Genomic DNA, 16,026 nt, shown 5'->3' on the forward strand with positions numbered 1-16,026 from the left:
GGCCGGGGCACTCCTGCCCCTCGGGTGTGTCCCTGTCCCCAGGAAGGGCATCTCGCTCTCGTGGGCTGCCCTCAGCAGCGTGCATGGACTGTGTTGCCAGCTCCACCGACACGTGTGCCGAGGCAGGAAATGTTGTCCCGGGTACAGAAGCTCCTCCAGGCAGCTTTTCTGAGGGAACTGGCACCATTAATACACACAAAATACATAATTCAGATGTGCTTTGTTTAGCAGCATTTGGTCCCAGCCACTGCCTCTGATCAGTCTTTCTGAAGGAGAGGGAATGACTTTGGAAGTGACCTTATATTTTGAATTATTCTGTTTTTACAAAACGACATCTAGAAAGACGGTGCTGCTGGGCCAGCTATTGCTACCCCTTCAGACTGCGGTGGGAGGACCCTCCGAACTGAGTTCTGACCACTGGTCAAGGCCATTTCCCCTTCTTTTCCAAATCACTAGAAAGCAAATGTGCAGGTTGCAAGTTGTTGATTTCCAGGCAGAATAAACCTCAAAGGAAGCTGGAGGAAATGGGCTGTGAATGTGTAACTTCAGTTGGTGTTATTTACTTCTGAGAACATTGAGTGATTCTGGCACTCGGCCTGACCCCATCCCTCTCGTGACTCAGTTTTTATAGATGTCAATAATGGACTCTGAACATTTGTCTTTGGAAATAAAATTGCATGTGTAATTAGCTGCTGATTTCCTCCGTCATTTCAGGGAAGGTTGCTCAGCTCGATCACAGCTTGGCTTCTATCAGTGGTTGGACAAATGATCTTGCAGTAAATTGCACCCAAGGTAGAGCAGAAACACTTCAAAGCACAGGTAATCAATAGCACCGTGTGTCTCATCGTTTATACCCGCTCCCACTTTCCTGGGGCAGCTGCCTTCCTTTTCAGACATAGCATGAGCTAAAGTATCATTCAGTTCACTAGACTTGAAGGTGGAGGTATTTAACCAAACCACAACATGGCAAACACAACCTCTGTGTTAGCAGAGTTACATTGAAGTACTGTTGACGATTCTGTGCATTAGCAAATATTAGCACGGAGTATCCAGTAACATGTCTCACTAAATCTTGCCTGTTATGAGTTGCTGCAATGCTGTGTGGAGGTGGGTACAATGGTAGCTCACTTATACTTGCAGCATTTGAGAGTGTTGGGAGTCTTGGCTTCATAAAATAAACATAAGAGCTCCACAGAGGTGAGAGATCCTGTGTTTGACTAACACTGTGCTGGCCTCCTCTCTAATGTTGATGCAAATCATATTTTTATCTTAAATGGATACAGTAAAAGATCTTAGGCTCAGATTTTTATTTATCTTAAAGTTTCAAAATAAAGATACTTAGATACATTTGATGAACTTGGGATTTGAATACTGTAACATCCCAAACTTATATATATCTTTTTTTTTAACTTAAAGCCAGATCCTGAGTTCATTGAAACCAGGTTGGGAAACCAGAGCAGTTCCAGACTTGATAAAGAGCCTATACAAAACAACCTCCCCGTTCTTCTTCCCCTCTGAAGGAGGGGTGCAAATCTGTCTAGATTTGAGCTCCCTAAGAAGGTGGAAATATTTGTCAAATGAAATCCCTCTATGAATACTTCTTTAACTGGTAGAGGCAGAAAAGGTTCACAGTCAGTCTTTTTAAAAGTATAGTAAGAATGTTGTTCCTTGGTGAATCCCACGTTGGCATGAGTTGAAGTAAGCACCTGTTCTTATGGCTGGGAAATTCCAATTCAGTTCAACTTGCTTACTTCATCACAGAGATACTCTGTCATTTTTGTCACCATCACCTGGTAAACTGCATATGCCATATAGGAACGCTTCAAAAGGCAATACTGTTTCAGAGATGACCTGTACTAGTTCTGTTCCAGAAACAAAATGTCTCTTTTTTTTTTTTTTTTTTTTTTGCTTAGTTTTAAATTATGTTCTGAGATTTGTGTTCTGTGGGAGGTAAATTTCACAGAGCTTGCCTGAGCAGTTCCCCCTCCCTCTCCCCAAATACTGCTATTCAGGAATCGTACCACTCCAGAGCACCTGCAATGAGAAATGCCTTTGCAGTAGATTTATACTGGGGCAGAGGAAAGTTCTGTAGTGGGAAAGCAAGAAAAAGCAGGGACATAGCTCCTTTCAGGACTAAGAGATCCCCTTGTGGCAGGGAGCTTTCAGACACCTGTGCTTCGCTGTGCCTGGGTGCTTCAGTGCCAGCTCTAGACTTGTCACCCAAAGAAAAGGGATTTAAAAATCCCCTCTGCTGTATAAGCTGCCATGCTTTTCTTAGCTTGTTCCTGGTTAGTCCTTCTTTGTTTACTCTTACTCCTAATCCAGGTTTCAGCAATGACTTCAGTCCTGTCATGGCATGGTGACGGCAGAGCACCAAGTCTATGGCCTCAAACATTTCCATAATGCAACAACTTTTACTCTGGAGCCGGCGTGCATTTCACACTGGTGAAGATGTAGGGTTATGAGGAAGTGAAGCCTGGACGTAACCCCTGGGCTAACAGGAAGCAAGGCACTTTTCAGATCCCATTGGAAAATGAATGTGATGTGGTCTTCTGCTCCACTGTGAGCACCGGCCCCATGATTATTTCTAAGAATCATTTATTAGTTGGAAAAGAAAGAACAAGGGAGAAAATGACAACCTGTTGTTCCATGTTCACAGCAATTGATGAGTAAATATTTAAAACTTCTTGCTACCAAGTTCGGATCAGGTTAGTAAACTGTTCCCATGACTGTAGCTAGGCATGGATACCGTTCTGGGCATCAGGTATCCCCACTGCATCTCCACTAATGTTGAAGGTGTTGACTCAAGGAAGAATTTGGCCCGCTGCCTTATGATTAATTAGCCACATAGATCTGAAAGTAAACACAGATCTCTTAAATTTCCCTGGGAAATATATACGTTAAGCACTGAAAGGCTTGGCTTCGTTACCACTGCTCTAACAAACACCCCACACGATTTTGTGTGATTACTGATATTTTGTGTGCTAGGGAGTGACTTTTCAGTGTGCTAGGAAAGAGTTTTGCTCAGCGAACCATCTGCTTGTATTCTCCATTCAGCAAAGCATTTAAGCAGGTACTTCAGTGCATTGGTGGATAGAAATGGATTGTTGTATTGGAATATTTAGACCACAAATGCACTCCTTTGTGTACACAGAACACTGAAAAATTGCTGGCTGCTAGCATAAGTGGGGCTTTGTAATGGGTGCTGTGCAAAGCCTTTGTCCCTTATGCTGAACAAAGTGAGAAAATTGCTGAGGAGGCAAGGAAATTATGTGGGGGGTAAAAACAATCACGTGTCTCTATTGGAGCAAATTCTGAGCTGTTCTTGCTCTTGCAATGGCTCTTTACTGGTGTCTAAGATACTCTGCTTTTTAGGTGTCATTAGGCCAAGGGCTAATGACAGCGAAAGCATCTTACAGCTCCCTTGATGTGGGAAGTCTGTAACCCCCTTGTTAGGGGTAGCTGTGAACTATTTCGAGAAGTCAACAGGAGCAAACTTCAAAATTAAACAGCAGCCTGTTGGGGAAGTTCAGCCCCGCACACCCCTTCGGTACCAACTGAAGGGCTGCTTTTTACAGTTTGTTGTCAGGCTCTACTTTTCTCCAGGTACTCTGAGCAGAGTCTCTGCAAAGACTGAATCTAGCTACTACACATTTTCTATTGACTCTAGGCTGAGCCAGGGCATCCCAGCCGCATTGCTTGATTCTAAACGTCACCGTTTTCATTGCAGAAGCCAGCTGCGAGCCTTTATCTCCTGGGTCTCCCTGCCTTGTACCCCTCCGAGCCAGCATCTCATCCCACCGAGCCCGGTGTTCTTAGGACTCGATGTGAAGAAGCGCAGCGCCCTCTTCCTCCTGCCTTTCGGAGCTCAGAGATTTGGAACAGCCGCAGCCGCAGCAGCATTCCGGCGCGCCCGGCTTTCTGGGTGTCAGGCTCCTGCAAAGGTAGGAGAGGAGCGAAAAATCGTGTTTGGGTAGTGTGAAATGGCTCGCGCTGTTTTAGCCTTAACAAGATCCCTCCTATATCTTTAATGACCTGAATATAAAATTTACAGTGTGAAATACTCCAGCAGCAGAGGAAGCCTTCAGCACACAGGCTGCCTTTTGCAGGACAGGAGGAGAAGTGAAATCCCCTGAGGTTTGGGAGGTCTGAATGATGTAGTTATGGTTGGCACTTTGAATATATGTGTAGCTTACTTCAAAATAAATATTTGCAGTTCAGCTCTAGCATATATGTAGGAGGGTGAGAACTAGCATGTATTAATATTTCTTAAAATTAATCATGTTGAAAATGTTATACTGGAATAATCTTATTATTGCACAAAATAAATAGAGGTTGGTGTGGATACATACCAGAGAGAAATGTCACCTGCCCTCTGCCTACACCATTTCCTGCCCAGCTGCTCAGGTGGAACTCCTGAAGAAGTTCATGCAAGGGACACTTTGGGAGAGAAAGAGACACAAATTTGTCTTCTTGTTTGAGCGGAAGGTTCCCTGGTGTCTTCAGCTCCATGGAAGACTCTAAAAGACATGGTGGTTATGTCTGCACTTGTATGTCCAGCTGGTTTTGTAGCAGCAACACCTTCTGAGTTGTGCTTGGATCTTGTCTTGAAGGAGACCAGCTGGTGAGTGATGCTGGGGCAGGATCAGCCCCATTTCCCTCACCAGAACAGGATTGGTGCAGTTCAAGGCACTGCAGCCCCCTTACCTCTGTTAAGGGCTGTGGTTGTTCCTCATGGTTCTGTGATGTGGAGGTCAAGGGAGGCCAAACTTTCCGTCTCCTATGCCAGCCTCCATACGTGTTGTCCTCTTACCTCTTGCCCAGTGCTTGGCAGGTCACCCGACAGCTGCTTCTCTTGCCCTTTGGCACCTTGTCCCAAATCTCTACCTGCTCCTTTGCTGGCGCATGGAATGTGCAGCTTCTCCCCTGGCTCATGTGAGATCTGGAAAGGACTCAGCCCATGTTCCCAGTGCAGTGCAGTTACCAGCACGGCTCTGCAAGCTCCGGAGGCAGGACCTAGGGGGCCGGTTAGCTCAGGGGTTTGAGTGCGATTCTGGCAACAATGACAACACCGAGGTTGTGGGTTCGATTCCTACTTGGTCCCCATGTGTTGCCTGGTCTAGTGGAGAGGTGGCGTCCCTGCCCATGACAGGGAGGTTGGACTAGGTGATCTCTAAGGTCCCTTCCAGCCTAGGCCATTCTATGATTCTATGACCTGTTCTTTGCTCCATTAGCCACAAAGAGCTCCTAGCCAGGAGTTGGCTATCACTGAGGTAGGCATTAGAGGATGTGAGGAAGCATACCCTTTGTTTCTCTGACCATCTCTTCCTATACTTTTATTTCCTTAGAAGTGTGTTTCAGCCTTTTTAAAACAGGAAAAATGAAGGTAAGGTAGCTCTTGCAAGACTTGCTATTTTAATCTCTCCGTTCAACACATGCAGTTTTTGTGTTCCTGAAACTATTGCCTGGCTGTTGTCTCTGTATATGAAGAGAACTAGCCAGATATGTTCAGATATGACTGAGTCCTCCCCCAGTGTCATCACTGTCCCCGCTCCGTGCCTGCTGCCACCAGTTCATGCACCACATGGGACATGCATGGGGCAAGAGGAGCTTGGAGGTGAACCTGCGATATTCAACAGCTTTCTCTGTGAAGTGCTTGTGCTTGTGATGGGACGGTTGTCCCAGCCCAGGAGGTCCTTTCGCTTGATCAGCACTGGAAACACAGATGGTGGGTGTGGAGTTACTGGATAAAATGGGCCAGATTTCTTGGGAATCTCAACCCGATTCTACCTTTGTATGTTAGAGGATTTCTCCAGCTCTATCCAAAGTCTTTGTCTTTCTACAAGTGATGATTAAGAACCTCACTAAATCCTTCTGGATTTTTATATCTGACCTATTTAGAAAAAGACTGTTTTCTAGTCTCTAAATTATTCCAGTTATTTGCCTGCATATACTAGCACTGACCCTTACAGATCCTGAACTGATGGACAAAATAACCTATTTTTCTACATCAATTATTGTGGTTTCATTTTCTTGAGCTCTTCAGAGTCCTCCCTCTAGAAACCAATTCTTTTTCTAAAGTTTTCTTTATGCTGGGGTAAATTATTCTTTGCCTGCTACTGCTTCTGTTTCTGCTAAATTATACCAGTCTGTCCCTTTTTTCTGAGTTTTCTGGGGCATCTCTGCATCGCTTCAGGATATGGCAACCACTAACAAATCACTTCTTTTTAAGGAAAGATGAGAAATCAAAGAAAAGAAAAAAAAATAAAAAGGACCGACCCACTTGCTGCTTTGCCTGCTGCTGCTTTCCTTTTCATGAAGAGAAAAGATGAAATTGGGGTGTGAACGAAACTTTGCAGCTCTTTCCTTACACTGATTAAGTGGCAAGCATGACTGAGTACTAAGCCAGTGTGAGTCGACTGTAAATGGGGGTATAAAATTGCTGGGTTTCAGCTCAGTCAATTTACATCACATGTAAAGCAAACTGTGTTTGCAGGCAGGACCTGTGTCGCTGTCGCTTTGCCTTCCGTGCGGGGTGGTTGATAACCTCCAAATGCTCGTGTCCTGTCCTCTCCCCTCCCTCTACAGGTGCTGGTGCTGCTGTTCTGTGCTGCCTTCCCCTGTCACCAGCTGAGATGGCAAAGGAGACACATTGGGAAGGTCAGGGAGAGCAGCATTTCCCTCTGTTTTTGCAATGACTTTGGAAACTGAGAGCAAAAGCACCTCTGTCCTCCACTTTGCCGGGCCAACAGATGCTCTGGGTGCTTCAAACATGCAGTGGCTTTGTTGGTGGCCACCAGGGCCATCTGCCTCTGGTCTCCAGCATGTGCCATCTCCAACCTGTGCCACCGCGTGTCCTGGGCTTTCTGGCAGAGCCAGCCTGCCATGGAGGGCAGGGCCAGGACCCCCAGGCTGGAGGGCTTTTCTTGATCACAGCCTTGTGATGCCTCTTTGTGCCATCAGCCTTGATGTTACGCTGTGCAGATGAAGGCGTGTGCTGCTCTGGATTTGGGAAGGAGCAAGAATGGTGGTTTTGTGCCTCAGGGCTTTTCTCAAGTGAGGGGCAATGGTCATGCACAGACCTGCCCCCAGTGAGTGAATGGGAATTTTTCTGAAACATGCCCCTCTTTAGACACCCAGCGGGGACAGGGGAGCGATACCCTTGGCTATTCTGTCACAAACAAATGACCAACACAGAAATTAACCTCTATTTCAGTGGGGATTCTGAGTAATTTGAGCAGATAATTTACTGTTCCTCCCACTTTCCTCTTTCCCAGGTTTAAAAATCAAGACAGGAATTAAGGCCCTTATCTCATTTATTACTCCTGAGCACCGGGTAGATTTTCTTCTGATCTGTTGGCAGAAGGTGCATCTATAACATATATCAGAAATTAAATTTTAGGGCTGAGACAAAATGCTTATTTGCTCAACAGCAATGCTGGCTGCAGTCTCAGAGCTGTGGTGTGAGGGGGCTTTTCATGCTCCACCTCTCTTGTAGCTTTACTCTTCTTTCCGTAAGCCAGAGCTGACTGGGCATTTGCTGTGTGCCAAGCAGAGTGCTGCTCTGCCACACAGCTTTGGTATGGAAAATTGTCTCCCTTTTTCAGTGGTAGCCCTGCTTTTTTCTCCTGTGCCCCTTTGCCTTTGGGAGAGTGCAGCTGTAGTCGTATGTCTTTATTTATCAGCTGGAAATCTACCAAATAGCTCCCAAGGTGAAAAATATGGTGCTTTTATCCTCCCAGGCATGTTTGCCTATAGTGGCACTATGGTCCTGCAGTGTAATGAGTGAAGTCAGTGTGGGGAGAAAAAATTATATCCCTCTTCAGCCTGTCAGCATTGTTATCCTTCTACTCACCAACACATCCACCGAGCTCAGGCTGGCTCATGCGTAATGGCCTTCATGTGAGGCTGTGAAATAATGGTTTTGGGTTTTATTGTATCCTGCGTCCTCCTCTGACTTTTTTTTTAATTCTTTTTTTCCCCTTTCTTCCAGGTCATCTGAGGAGGGGCTGAACATAGGCAGGCTGGCAGCGGCTGCAGAGCTCAGATGTGTAAGTTTTCCCACAGAGCGTTGCCACGGGCTCCAGCCTTGCTGGGTGTCAGCACCCCGAGGAGCTGGGGCTGTGGGGTACCAGAGATGCGGGCTCTGCTGTCAGCAACCCTCCTGCAAAGGAGCTACTGACGGCCTTCAGGGCCCTCATGTCAGCTAAGCTTTTTGTTTAAGATGTGCCAAGATAAAGAAACAGACAGTTGGTTCTGCGCTGTTGGGGCTGGCCCCATTGTGTGGGTCAAGGTGAGAGGACAGGGCTGCTGGGGCTGGATCCTGCCTGTCCACTTCCCTGCTCAGGGCTTCAAGGCAGCCCACAGGGCAGGGAGGAAGGACAAACTGTGGTGCTGTGTGTTAAAGCACCTGCTTGGCACTTTCATTGCTTTTATTTCTGTTTTTCCCAATATATTTTGGTTTCTGCAAAGGGAAAGTCTTTCCCCAGCTGCTTTCAGGGGAACCCCTCTTTTTCCTCTCTCTCCTCTACATTCCTTTGGGTGTCTTTCCAAAGTATTTTTCCCTGGCCTCCTCTGCTCCTTTCCTGTCAGAGACGGGAGGGTTTCTCTGGAGCTGGCCAAAGGCTGGTGGTGGCTTTGTGAGCAGAAGTGGTGAGCCTGGGCTGTGTTGGTGGGGGACAGCAAAGTGGGGTCAGCCCCCCAGCTCCTCCCGAAGGTTAGGGGTGCCCTGGAAGTCAAGGCTGGTATAAATCCTGAGCTAAGCTCTACTTTTCTTGTGCTTTGTTTAGAGCATCAAAGGTCTTTGTTATTTTAACAAGAATCAAACCCATGTAGGGTGTTTCTGTCTCTCTGAGGCAGAGCTGTATTTTCTCCTGGACCTGCTCCTTGCAACAAATTACTCAGAAAGTGGAAGGTTCAGGAAAGTGAGTGCCTGCTGCCCCAGCCATGCTGCTGAAAGTGAGTGGGCCCTTCTGGGGAAAAAAAAATAGTTTTTCCTGGTGAAATATAATGTATCATTTAACTCACTGCTGTAATGAAAGAAACCCACAGGCACTGTGAGCCCTGTTAAGAAAATCCCCTTCCGTAACTGTTATATCCATCAGTCTTTATAGTATGAAAGTGTATTAATTTTGTTGACATGTATTATTTCATGTTACATGTTGCAATGTAATGAGGTAGAGGAATTTTGCTGGAGACTTTGGTATTGTTCATGCTTAACTAAAACAAGCTGAAGTACAGTCCAGCCCCAGAAATAAGGACTTTTTTTCTTGGAAGCCTAGAGCTGCCCATGAGAGATAAAGGATATCCCTGGACAAACAAGATAATGCCAGCATCCTCATCCTTTACCATATCTTTAAAACACTCCCAGCATCATCTGGCATCAGTGATAAGTAACTATAGGACGACTGACTCCAGCAATGTCTGTATCAATAGACAAGCAGCAAGAATGCTGCAATTCTGTAGTGCTTTGCAAAGTTTTACTCTGAGTAGTAATCAGTAGTGTGGGTGCTAGTGATTAGTCAAATCTTGCTGTACCTGAATGTTAGATGAGTATAGGGACCCCATGTAAAATCACGTTTAGAGTGCCCTAATTTGCCTGGTACAATTTTCTTGACAGTTCTTGCCCTTTCTGGGAACTGAGTAGAGAGTCACGATGCAGATCGGTGCCTGCAATGCTTCAGTGAGGCCAGTGGCATCCAGAGCCCGTGGGGCAGCGGCATCCAGGACCTCACAGGTGCTGAGCAGTCGTCACCTGCCGCGGCACTTCAGGATCCCTACCCAGGCCCAAAAAATCTGTGCCTGCAGAGGTTGGCTGGCAGGAGCTCTGGCTCTTGGATCTGTTTGCAGCTCTCTGCAGGCAGAAAAGGCAGCCCTGGAGCACTGGTGCTCTTTGAGAACTGTGGGATGCCTGTGGCTAATCTCACTTTCAGGAGAGGCAGAGAGGAGGAACAGTGCGGATTTATTCCCTTAGATAGAGCCTGAGCTCACTCGCCCTTGTTTGTGCAACGTATTGCAATGTGCCCAACCCCTCCTTTACTCAGCTGGCATACCTGCCGCTCTCCAAACGTCACCAGGCTCCAGTTATAAAGCGCTGGCGACAGAGCATCTCCCCAGCTTCATCTCTCCGAGAGACACATCTGCGAGAAGGGAGCCATACGCAGGTGGAAAGATGTTTTATTCGGGTATCCTGACAGAGCCGAGTAGAAAAGAAGTGGAGATAAGGGAAGCAGCATCTCTCCGCCAGCAGAGGAGGATGAAGCAGGCGGTTCAGTTTATTCACAAGGATTCTGCCGATCTCCTCCCTCTGGATGGGCTGAAGAAGCTGGGGACTTCAAAAGATACTGTAAGGCTTTATTGTGTGTGCTGGAAGCAGACTTAAGAAGCTGGTAGGGCCGTATCCTTTTTTATTTTCTTTGTGTCGTTTTTCTGTTAGGAGGAGAGGTTGGTTGCTTGTGGAAATTGATTTAAAAATAAGGTTTTTTTATGTAAAGCGAAGGGAGTAGAAATATTGTGCTGGTTATCATCGGTGTTGCTTTTTTGCTAGTAGGTGCTTTCAGATGCTGTGCACATAGATCTAAAAGCTTTTTTTATTTTTTATGGTTTTTTTACATTTACATGAAAATGGGATACTGTTTTCAGTACAAAAATCCTCTCTGAATCAGGGTAGATCAAAAGAGATTCACATAATACATACATATATGCACATTTGTCTGTGCTGCGTATATATGCACATGATCATAAAAGATTCAGTAAAGTGCAGTCATTAGTACTTGAAAATGTAAACCTGTCAAGATTACACTGATAAAGGCTTATGAGTATATATATTTAAAAATGAAAATACACAATTTTAGGTTTTAAATATTTACATATGCAATGATCCTTGTGATCCTGTAGCTGACAATACAATATTCTTCATAATGTCCAGAGGCTGGAGAGCATTTCTAAATAGTAATGTGAGAAATGATACTTAAATGTCCTAATATAAGGACAAAATATACCCTACTGAGGAAAGCTCCTTTATTATTTTTTCCCAAAAATTTGGTTTTTCAATGCTTGATACAGGTTCACTGAAAAAAGTGGATCTTGTTTGTAGTGGTGTGGTTTTGTTCTCTCACAGCCTAACTGCTCAGGTGGGTTAGGCTTGGCTCTGTCTGACTGAGTGGAATGAGTTGGCTGTTCTCTGCAGTGCACTTGGAGGTGACTTTTTTGACATCCCAAATATTTTGCAGGTGTAGAGAGTGAAGTTCCTGCCCAGGGAAAGGCTTAGAAGGACCCTTCCTGGTCGCCACTGAATGGCAGCTCTCCGCTGGGGAGCTACAAAGTGCCTTTCAGAGAATGCTGGTGTTGCTGATACTGTTATCTGTGGAGTCCAAGCTCAGCCATTCACGGTGTCTGCGGCTGAGACGGGGATTTCTGCTCCACCCAGAGACAAGCAACAGGCAGCACGAGTCAGGGCTGTGGAGCACTGAAGTTCTTGTCCCTGTAGCAGGAAGGACCAGGTTTGATCCCAATGAGAGGGGCAGAGCACAGGGGTCCTTGCCACAGCCCTGGTCACAGAAATGTCACCAAAGGTTTCCGCCCTGCTCCTGTGCCCACCCTGGCTGAGCCACGGCTGGAGCATCGCCCCTGCTGCAACCACAGCCCCTGCATGGAGGGTCCACATCGAGGGGGGCTTTCTCCAGGGATGTGCTGAAGCTCTGGGGAGGTCCACAGCTCCTGATCCCCTCCAAGAACATAAAAGAGGTGCAGAGTGGCAGAGGTGTGATGCCTGCCCTGACTGTGGTGGGTCTCTGGTTGGGGATGAGGTGAGAATGGAGCTGATCTGGACCACCCCATTGCAAAACCACCTTGTCCCCACACCACAGCAAGGTGTGATGGGACAGTGGGCACATGTGGCCAGGGCTCACCTTGGCCACTGATCCTGCCCCAAAGTGCAGCACATGCTCAGGCCTGCTCCTGCAGCCCCAGAGAACGTTCCACGGCATTCAAAGCTGTTGCAGTGGAGCAGCACTGCCACGCTCACGCTGCACGTGGCCAGGAGGGCTGTGAGCATCACTTCCAGAGGACCCACTGTGTCTCCCCGGTGCCGTGGCTGCCTGTGTGTCACAAGGGTTGTCCCCAGGAGGCATCTCTGAGACTGGAGAAGCACCCAGAGCCCCTGAAATGTGGGACCCCACTTTGGCATGACCCCAAGCCAAGAAGGGTTCATCTGAATGGTCAGGAGGCCCAGGGCAGTACTGGTGTCTCCACTCGCTTCAGGTTTCTCCTGTAACATTTTCAGAGGATTATAGGTTTTTGCAAAGTCTCAGGGATGGAAAGGGTGATATGAAAAAAAAGTCCTGGTTTGTTTTTATATTGTGCTGAATAATACTAGGAAATAACTTATACAATGATGTGTAACATTTTACTTTTTATAAAAACCTTCCAATAGTTTTGTGTGATGCATAGAAAGACAGTACAAGATAATCTGGGTTACTTCCAGCACGAGTGCTGGCTGTGTGGCCAGTCCAGACTGGAGGGAGAACATCTGCCTTCCCCATCACTGTCACAGGGAGGTTTTCCTCCTCTCCCTTCTTCCCTCCTAAACATGGTCTTCTTGCAGTTTTCCAGCAAAGCGTGTGTTTGTGAATATCCCCTGGCACATTATCTGTTTATCAAGTGTGTATCACTTGAGTCATCTCTGTGACTAATATCTCTCACTCTGGTGCACAAGAGAGTCAAGAGAAATACAAGTTAATGCAAACTAATTAATAGCCTGAGACAGGATGGTGCTGCAGGGAACCTTTTCAGCCCCCTCTTGCTAGATTATTTCTGTATTGGAGCACAATGTAAGCAACATTTGTCTTCCCAAAGGCAGAATTCATTGCAGCTTTCAGAAGAGCAAGCATCAACAAAAGACAGTCCCATTTGTGGTGGTAATTTGTGTTTGCCGAACACTGGATTTTTTCTGTTTGATGATGGATTCCATATAGAATTCATAAAATCAAGGCTTGAGAAAACCCACATACATAACTGGTTAATGACCCATAGGAGAACTTGTAGTGAAAAAAAAAATATTTAGGTTTAAATCAAGGGTAGATAACAGTTAAAATACGATGATGAATGTGCTGGTGACTTGGTCTTTTACGGCCTGTTCTTTCAAAGATATTAGGCAACGTGACTGAGGCCACGTAGATCAGAAGAGCACCCAGACTGTCCTGGACGATGCCTTCAGAAATTTCTCTCGGTCCTACCTGAACGGGGCTGGGCACGAGGAGGCGACCACTGTGTGACAGGCTGTTTTCTGACCAGCTGGGAACTGCACACACCTTCTCCGGTTCCCTATCCCCTCATTTGGGTGTTGTGGTGGGGTTTTTTTTGATGGTGTGAAGAATTACTTGTCCAGATGTGTATCTGAATTGTAGGCAAACATAGAGGGTAAGAAGGACATGCCGTCCACTGTGAGCAAAGCCTGGCTTGCATTTTTGTTCAGATGAGGAGCCTTGGAGGTGATCACAGTGCTGACTGTGCACCTACATCTTCTGCCTCACGTAAGGCAGCCCTCGCTTCCAACCTGATAGCTTGTCCCTCAGCACAGGGTCCGTTACTGGTGGAGCCAGTCTGCCTGCCTTTAATTTAGTTAAGTAATACTGGGGTTTGCTGTTTAGCGTCACTGGGAAGGCAGTGGTCACCAGAGAAGTGCTGGAGTTTTGTTACTCTTTTGAATGTGAAGGAGCTGGTGTGATGTTGGATCTGCTTTGTCCCCATCGCTGGGAGCATGGCTCTGTGAGTGCCTTTACACGGGACATGCTCTCTAGCATGCTGGTCAGCCGTAGCACCTGCAACTGAAAACGGTCATGGAATTTTATTTCCTTTCAAGTTGCAGGCTGTATGCAGAAGTAAAAATGGTGAAAAGTGGGTGAAAAAAAAGAGATTATGTGTCCTGGTGACCTCTGGTGTTGGCTGCATCTACCTGATCTCATCAGTCAGGTCCAGCTTAACCACTCATGTTATGCCTACAGAAGGATCTGAAGCAGGAACGTGGTTGCAGTTATTTTAGGACAATGCCAAGTTGCATTAACCTTTTGTAAGTGCTGTTATTTAACGTGCCACACAGGTTATTTTTAAGACGAGGCGACGCACACAAGGGTGTGCGCTGGCCAGCTCAGGGAACCACAGCCCGAGGTTTTCAGAGTTATCCAGATCCCACTGAAATTACCTTGGGATGAAGAGGTTTGCTGGTTTTAGATGTCTCTGCAAATACAGAGGCATATTTATGATGAATGCAAAAATTCAGGAATAAGACAGTGAGAAGGTCTCACTGCGGACAGATTAAAATTGGAGGGAAAGGGCAGTAATGGGAAGGGGGGTGAAGATTAACCGGGCAGAGAAATGAGCAGATAATCAGGCAGAGTCATTTCACCTCCAGCAGAGTATGTGCATCCATCCGTGATGAACATTAAACATAAAAAGGCTTTTGGGAAAGCAGTTGGAGGAGATTTTGAGAGGCAATATGCTTCTTGCAGAGCAAATGGAAATGACAGAGAAAGCAAAAAGCTGCTGTACAAAGCATTGGGGGTTCCTAGGAGAATACCTGCCTCACATAATCTTACCTCTTCCTTTCCTTCCTGTGGCATGGCACCCAGGATTGGTCCCACCTCCTCACCCTGAGCAACTAAATACAAACACAGAGTGAAGAGAGATGCAGGGCAATTTTAGACCAAATTCAGATCTAAAGGCCAGACCAGGTCTGACTTCACCCTGCTCTTCTCTTTGTGTTTTCTCTTAAAGCAACCACATAATATCCTGCAGAAGCGCCTGATGGAGACAAATTTATCGAAATTACGAAGCAGCCGAGGGAGCTGGACCCCAAAGGGTGATATCTCAACACAGACCAACAAGCTGAATCAAACCACACTGGGCAGCTCAGGGAAAAATGAGGATGAGGAATTCATAGTGGTGAGCTGCCAGGTAATAGTCCCTCCCCAGCTTTCTGTTGGTGTTTTCTTTCCTAAAAAAAATTATTTCTGACAGCTTCAAGCTGTGCTCTTTTTCTTCATGTTTCCTGATCAGGGCTGCATTCCACCGAGGCTGTCACGGCCATGGGGATGCTCTCCCTCGACTGCTCAGGGCTGCTGTGGCACAGACGCCCACCTGGGTATCCAGAGAAACTCAGTCTGGTGGATGTCTTCCCTTGGACATCAGGGTGAAGGGAGTAGCCAGGCTAGCACAGCATGCTGAAGGGCTGAGGAGCAATTATCCATGGCAAATCCCTGTGCTCACAGCCTAATTATTTTCCTCAAGTGCCATCCCTCTTTTCCTTCCCTAAGAGTAACTTTCACATTTCTCCTCCTTACCTCCATGCTCTTCCCTGTTTCCCACCCTCCACAATATCCCCTCCTGCCTGGGGCTGCCCCTTCTGCTCTCTGCAGGGGCAAATTCTGCCAGGAACGGCTCAGGACCCAACACCCTGTTGTTTAGTAGCACCACTTTATTCAAAAAGCATCTCAAGAGCTGACACCTGTGTGCCTGGGGTGGACAAAGCGACACCCTTTGGGCACTGAGCAAGGTTGGAACATGAGCTGATGAGATGTTGACATTTTGGTGTGGACTAGTGTGTGCGAAGCAGAGACCCTGGACGCCCTGTGTTCATCCTGCATCCCGCTCGTCATCTCTCATCTCTGCTTGCTCTTGCAGTGTGCAGGGAAGGAGCTGAAGGCCGTGGTGGACACTGGCTCGCAGCACAACCTCATGTCATCTGCCTGCCTAGACAGGCTAGGGTAAATATCCAGCTGAATTTCTGTTTTGTGGGAACTCGTGGCACCTGGGGCACAGGCTGGGGCTTCACTCACCAGTGATGGCTGTTGTGGAAGGGAGAGCTGTGGGCTGCATGGTTGTGTCCATGTGCTTGAAATTTGGTGTCTGATTCTACTCCCAGTAATAAATTCCTCCCAGTTGAAGGGAAAGGAAGTGTATTCCCATAGTGTTAGAGCACTGACTGCCAGCCATTTGCAGCAAAACTCCTGCTGATCTCTGAGGAGCAGG

General features: G+C 46.8%; 1 protein-coding gene across 1 annotated transcript; it reads left to right on the forward strand.

The window, feature by feature from the left end:
- Window positions 1-10,171: 10,171 nt before the first annotated feature.
- On the forward strand, window positions 10,172-15,761 carry NRIP3 (nuclear receptor interacting protein 3; the record flags this gene model as incomplete). Its single annotated transcript, XM_009865411.1, has 3 exons — window positions 10,172-10,345; window positions 14,773-14,952; window positions 15,679-15,761. Coding segments are annotated over exons 1-3 (437 nt in total), but the record flags the coding sequence as incomplete, so codon positions are not given.
- Between the last annotated feature and the right edge of the window lie 265 nt (window positions 15,762-16,026).

This window comes from Apaloderma vittatum, unplaced genomic scaffold (assembly GCF_000703405.1).
Source record: "Apaloderma vittatum isolate BGI_N311 unplaced genomic scaffold, ASM70340v1 scaffold17882, whole genome shotgun sequence".
NCBI classification, from domain to species: domain Eukaryota; kingdom Metazoa; phylum Chordata; class Aves; order Trogoniformes; family Trogonidae; genus Apaloderma; species Apaloderma vittatum.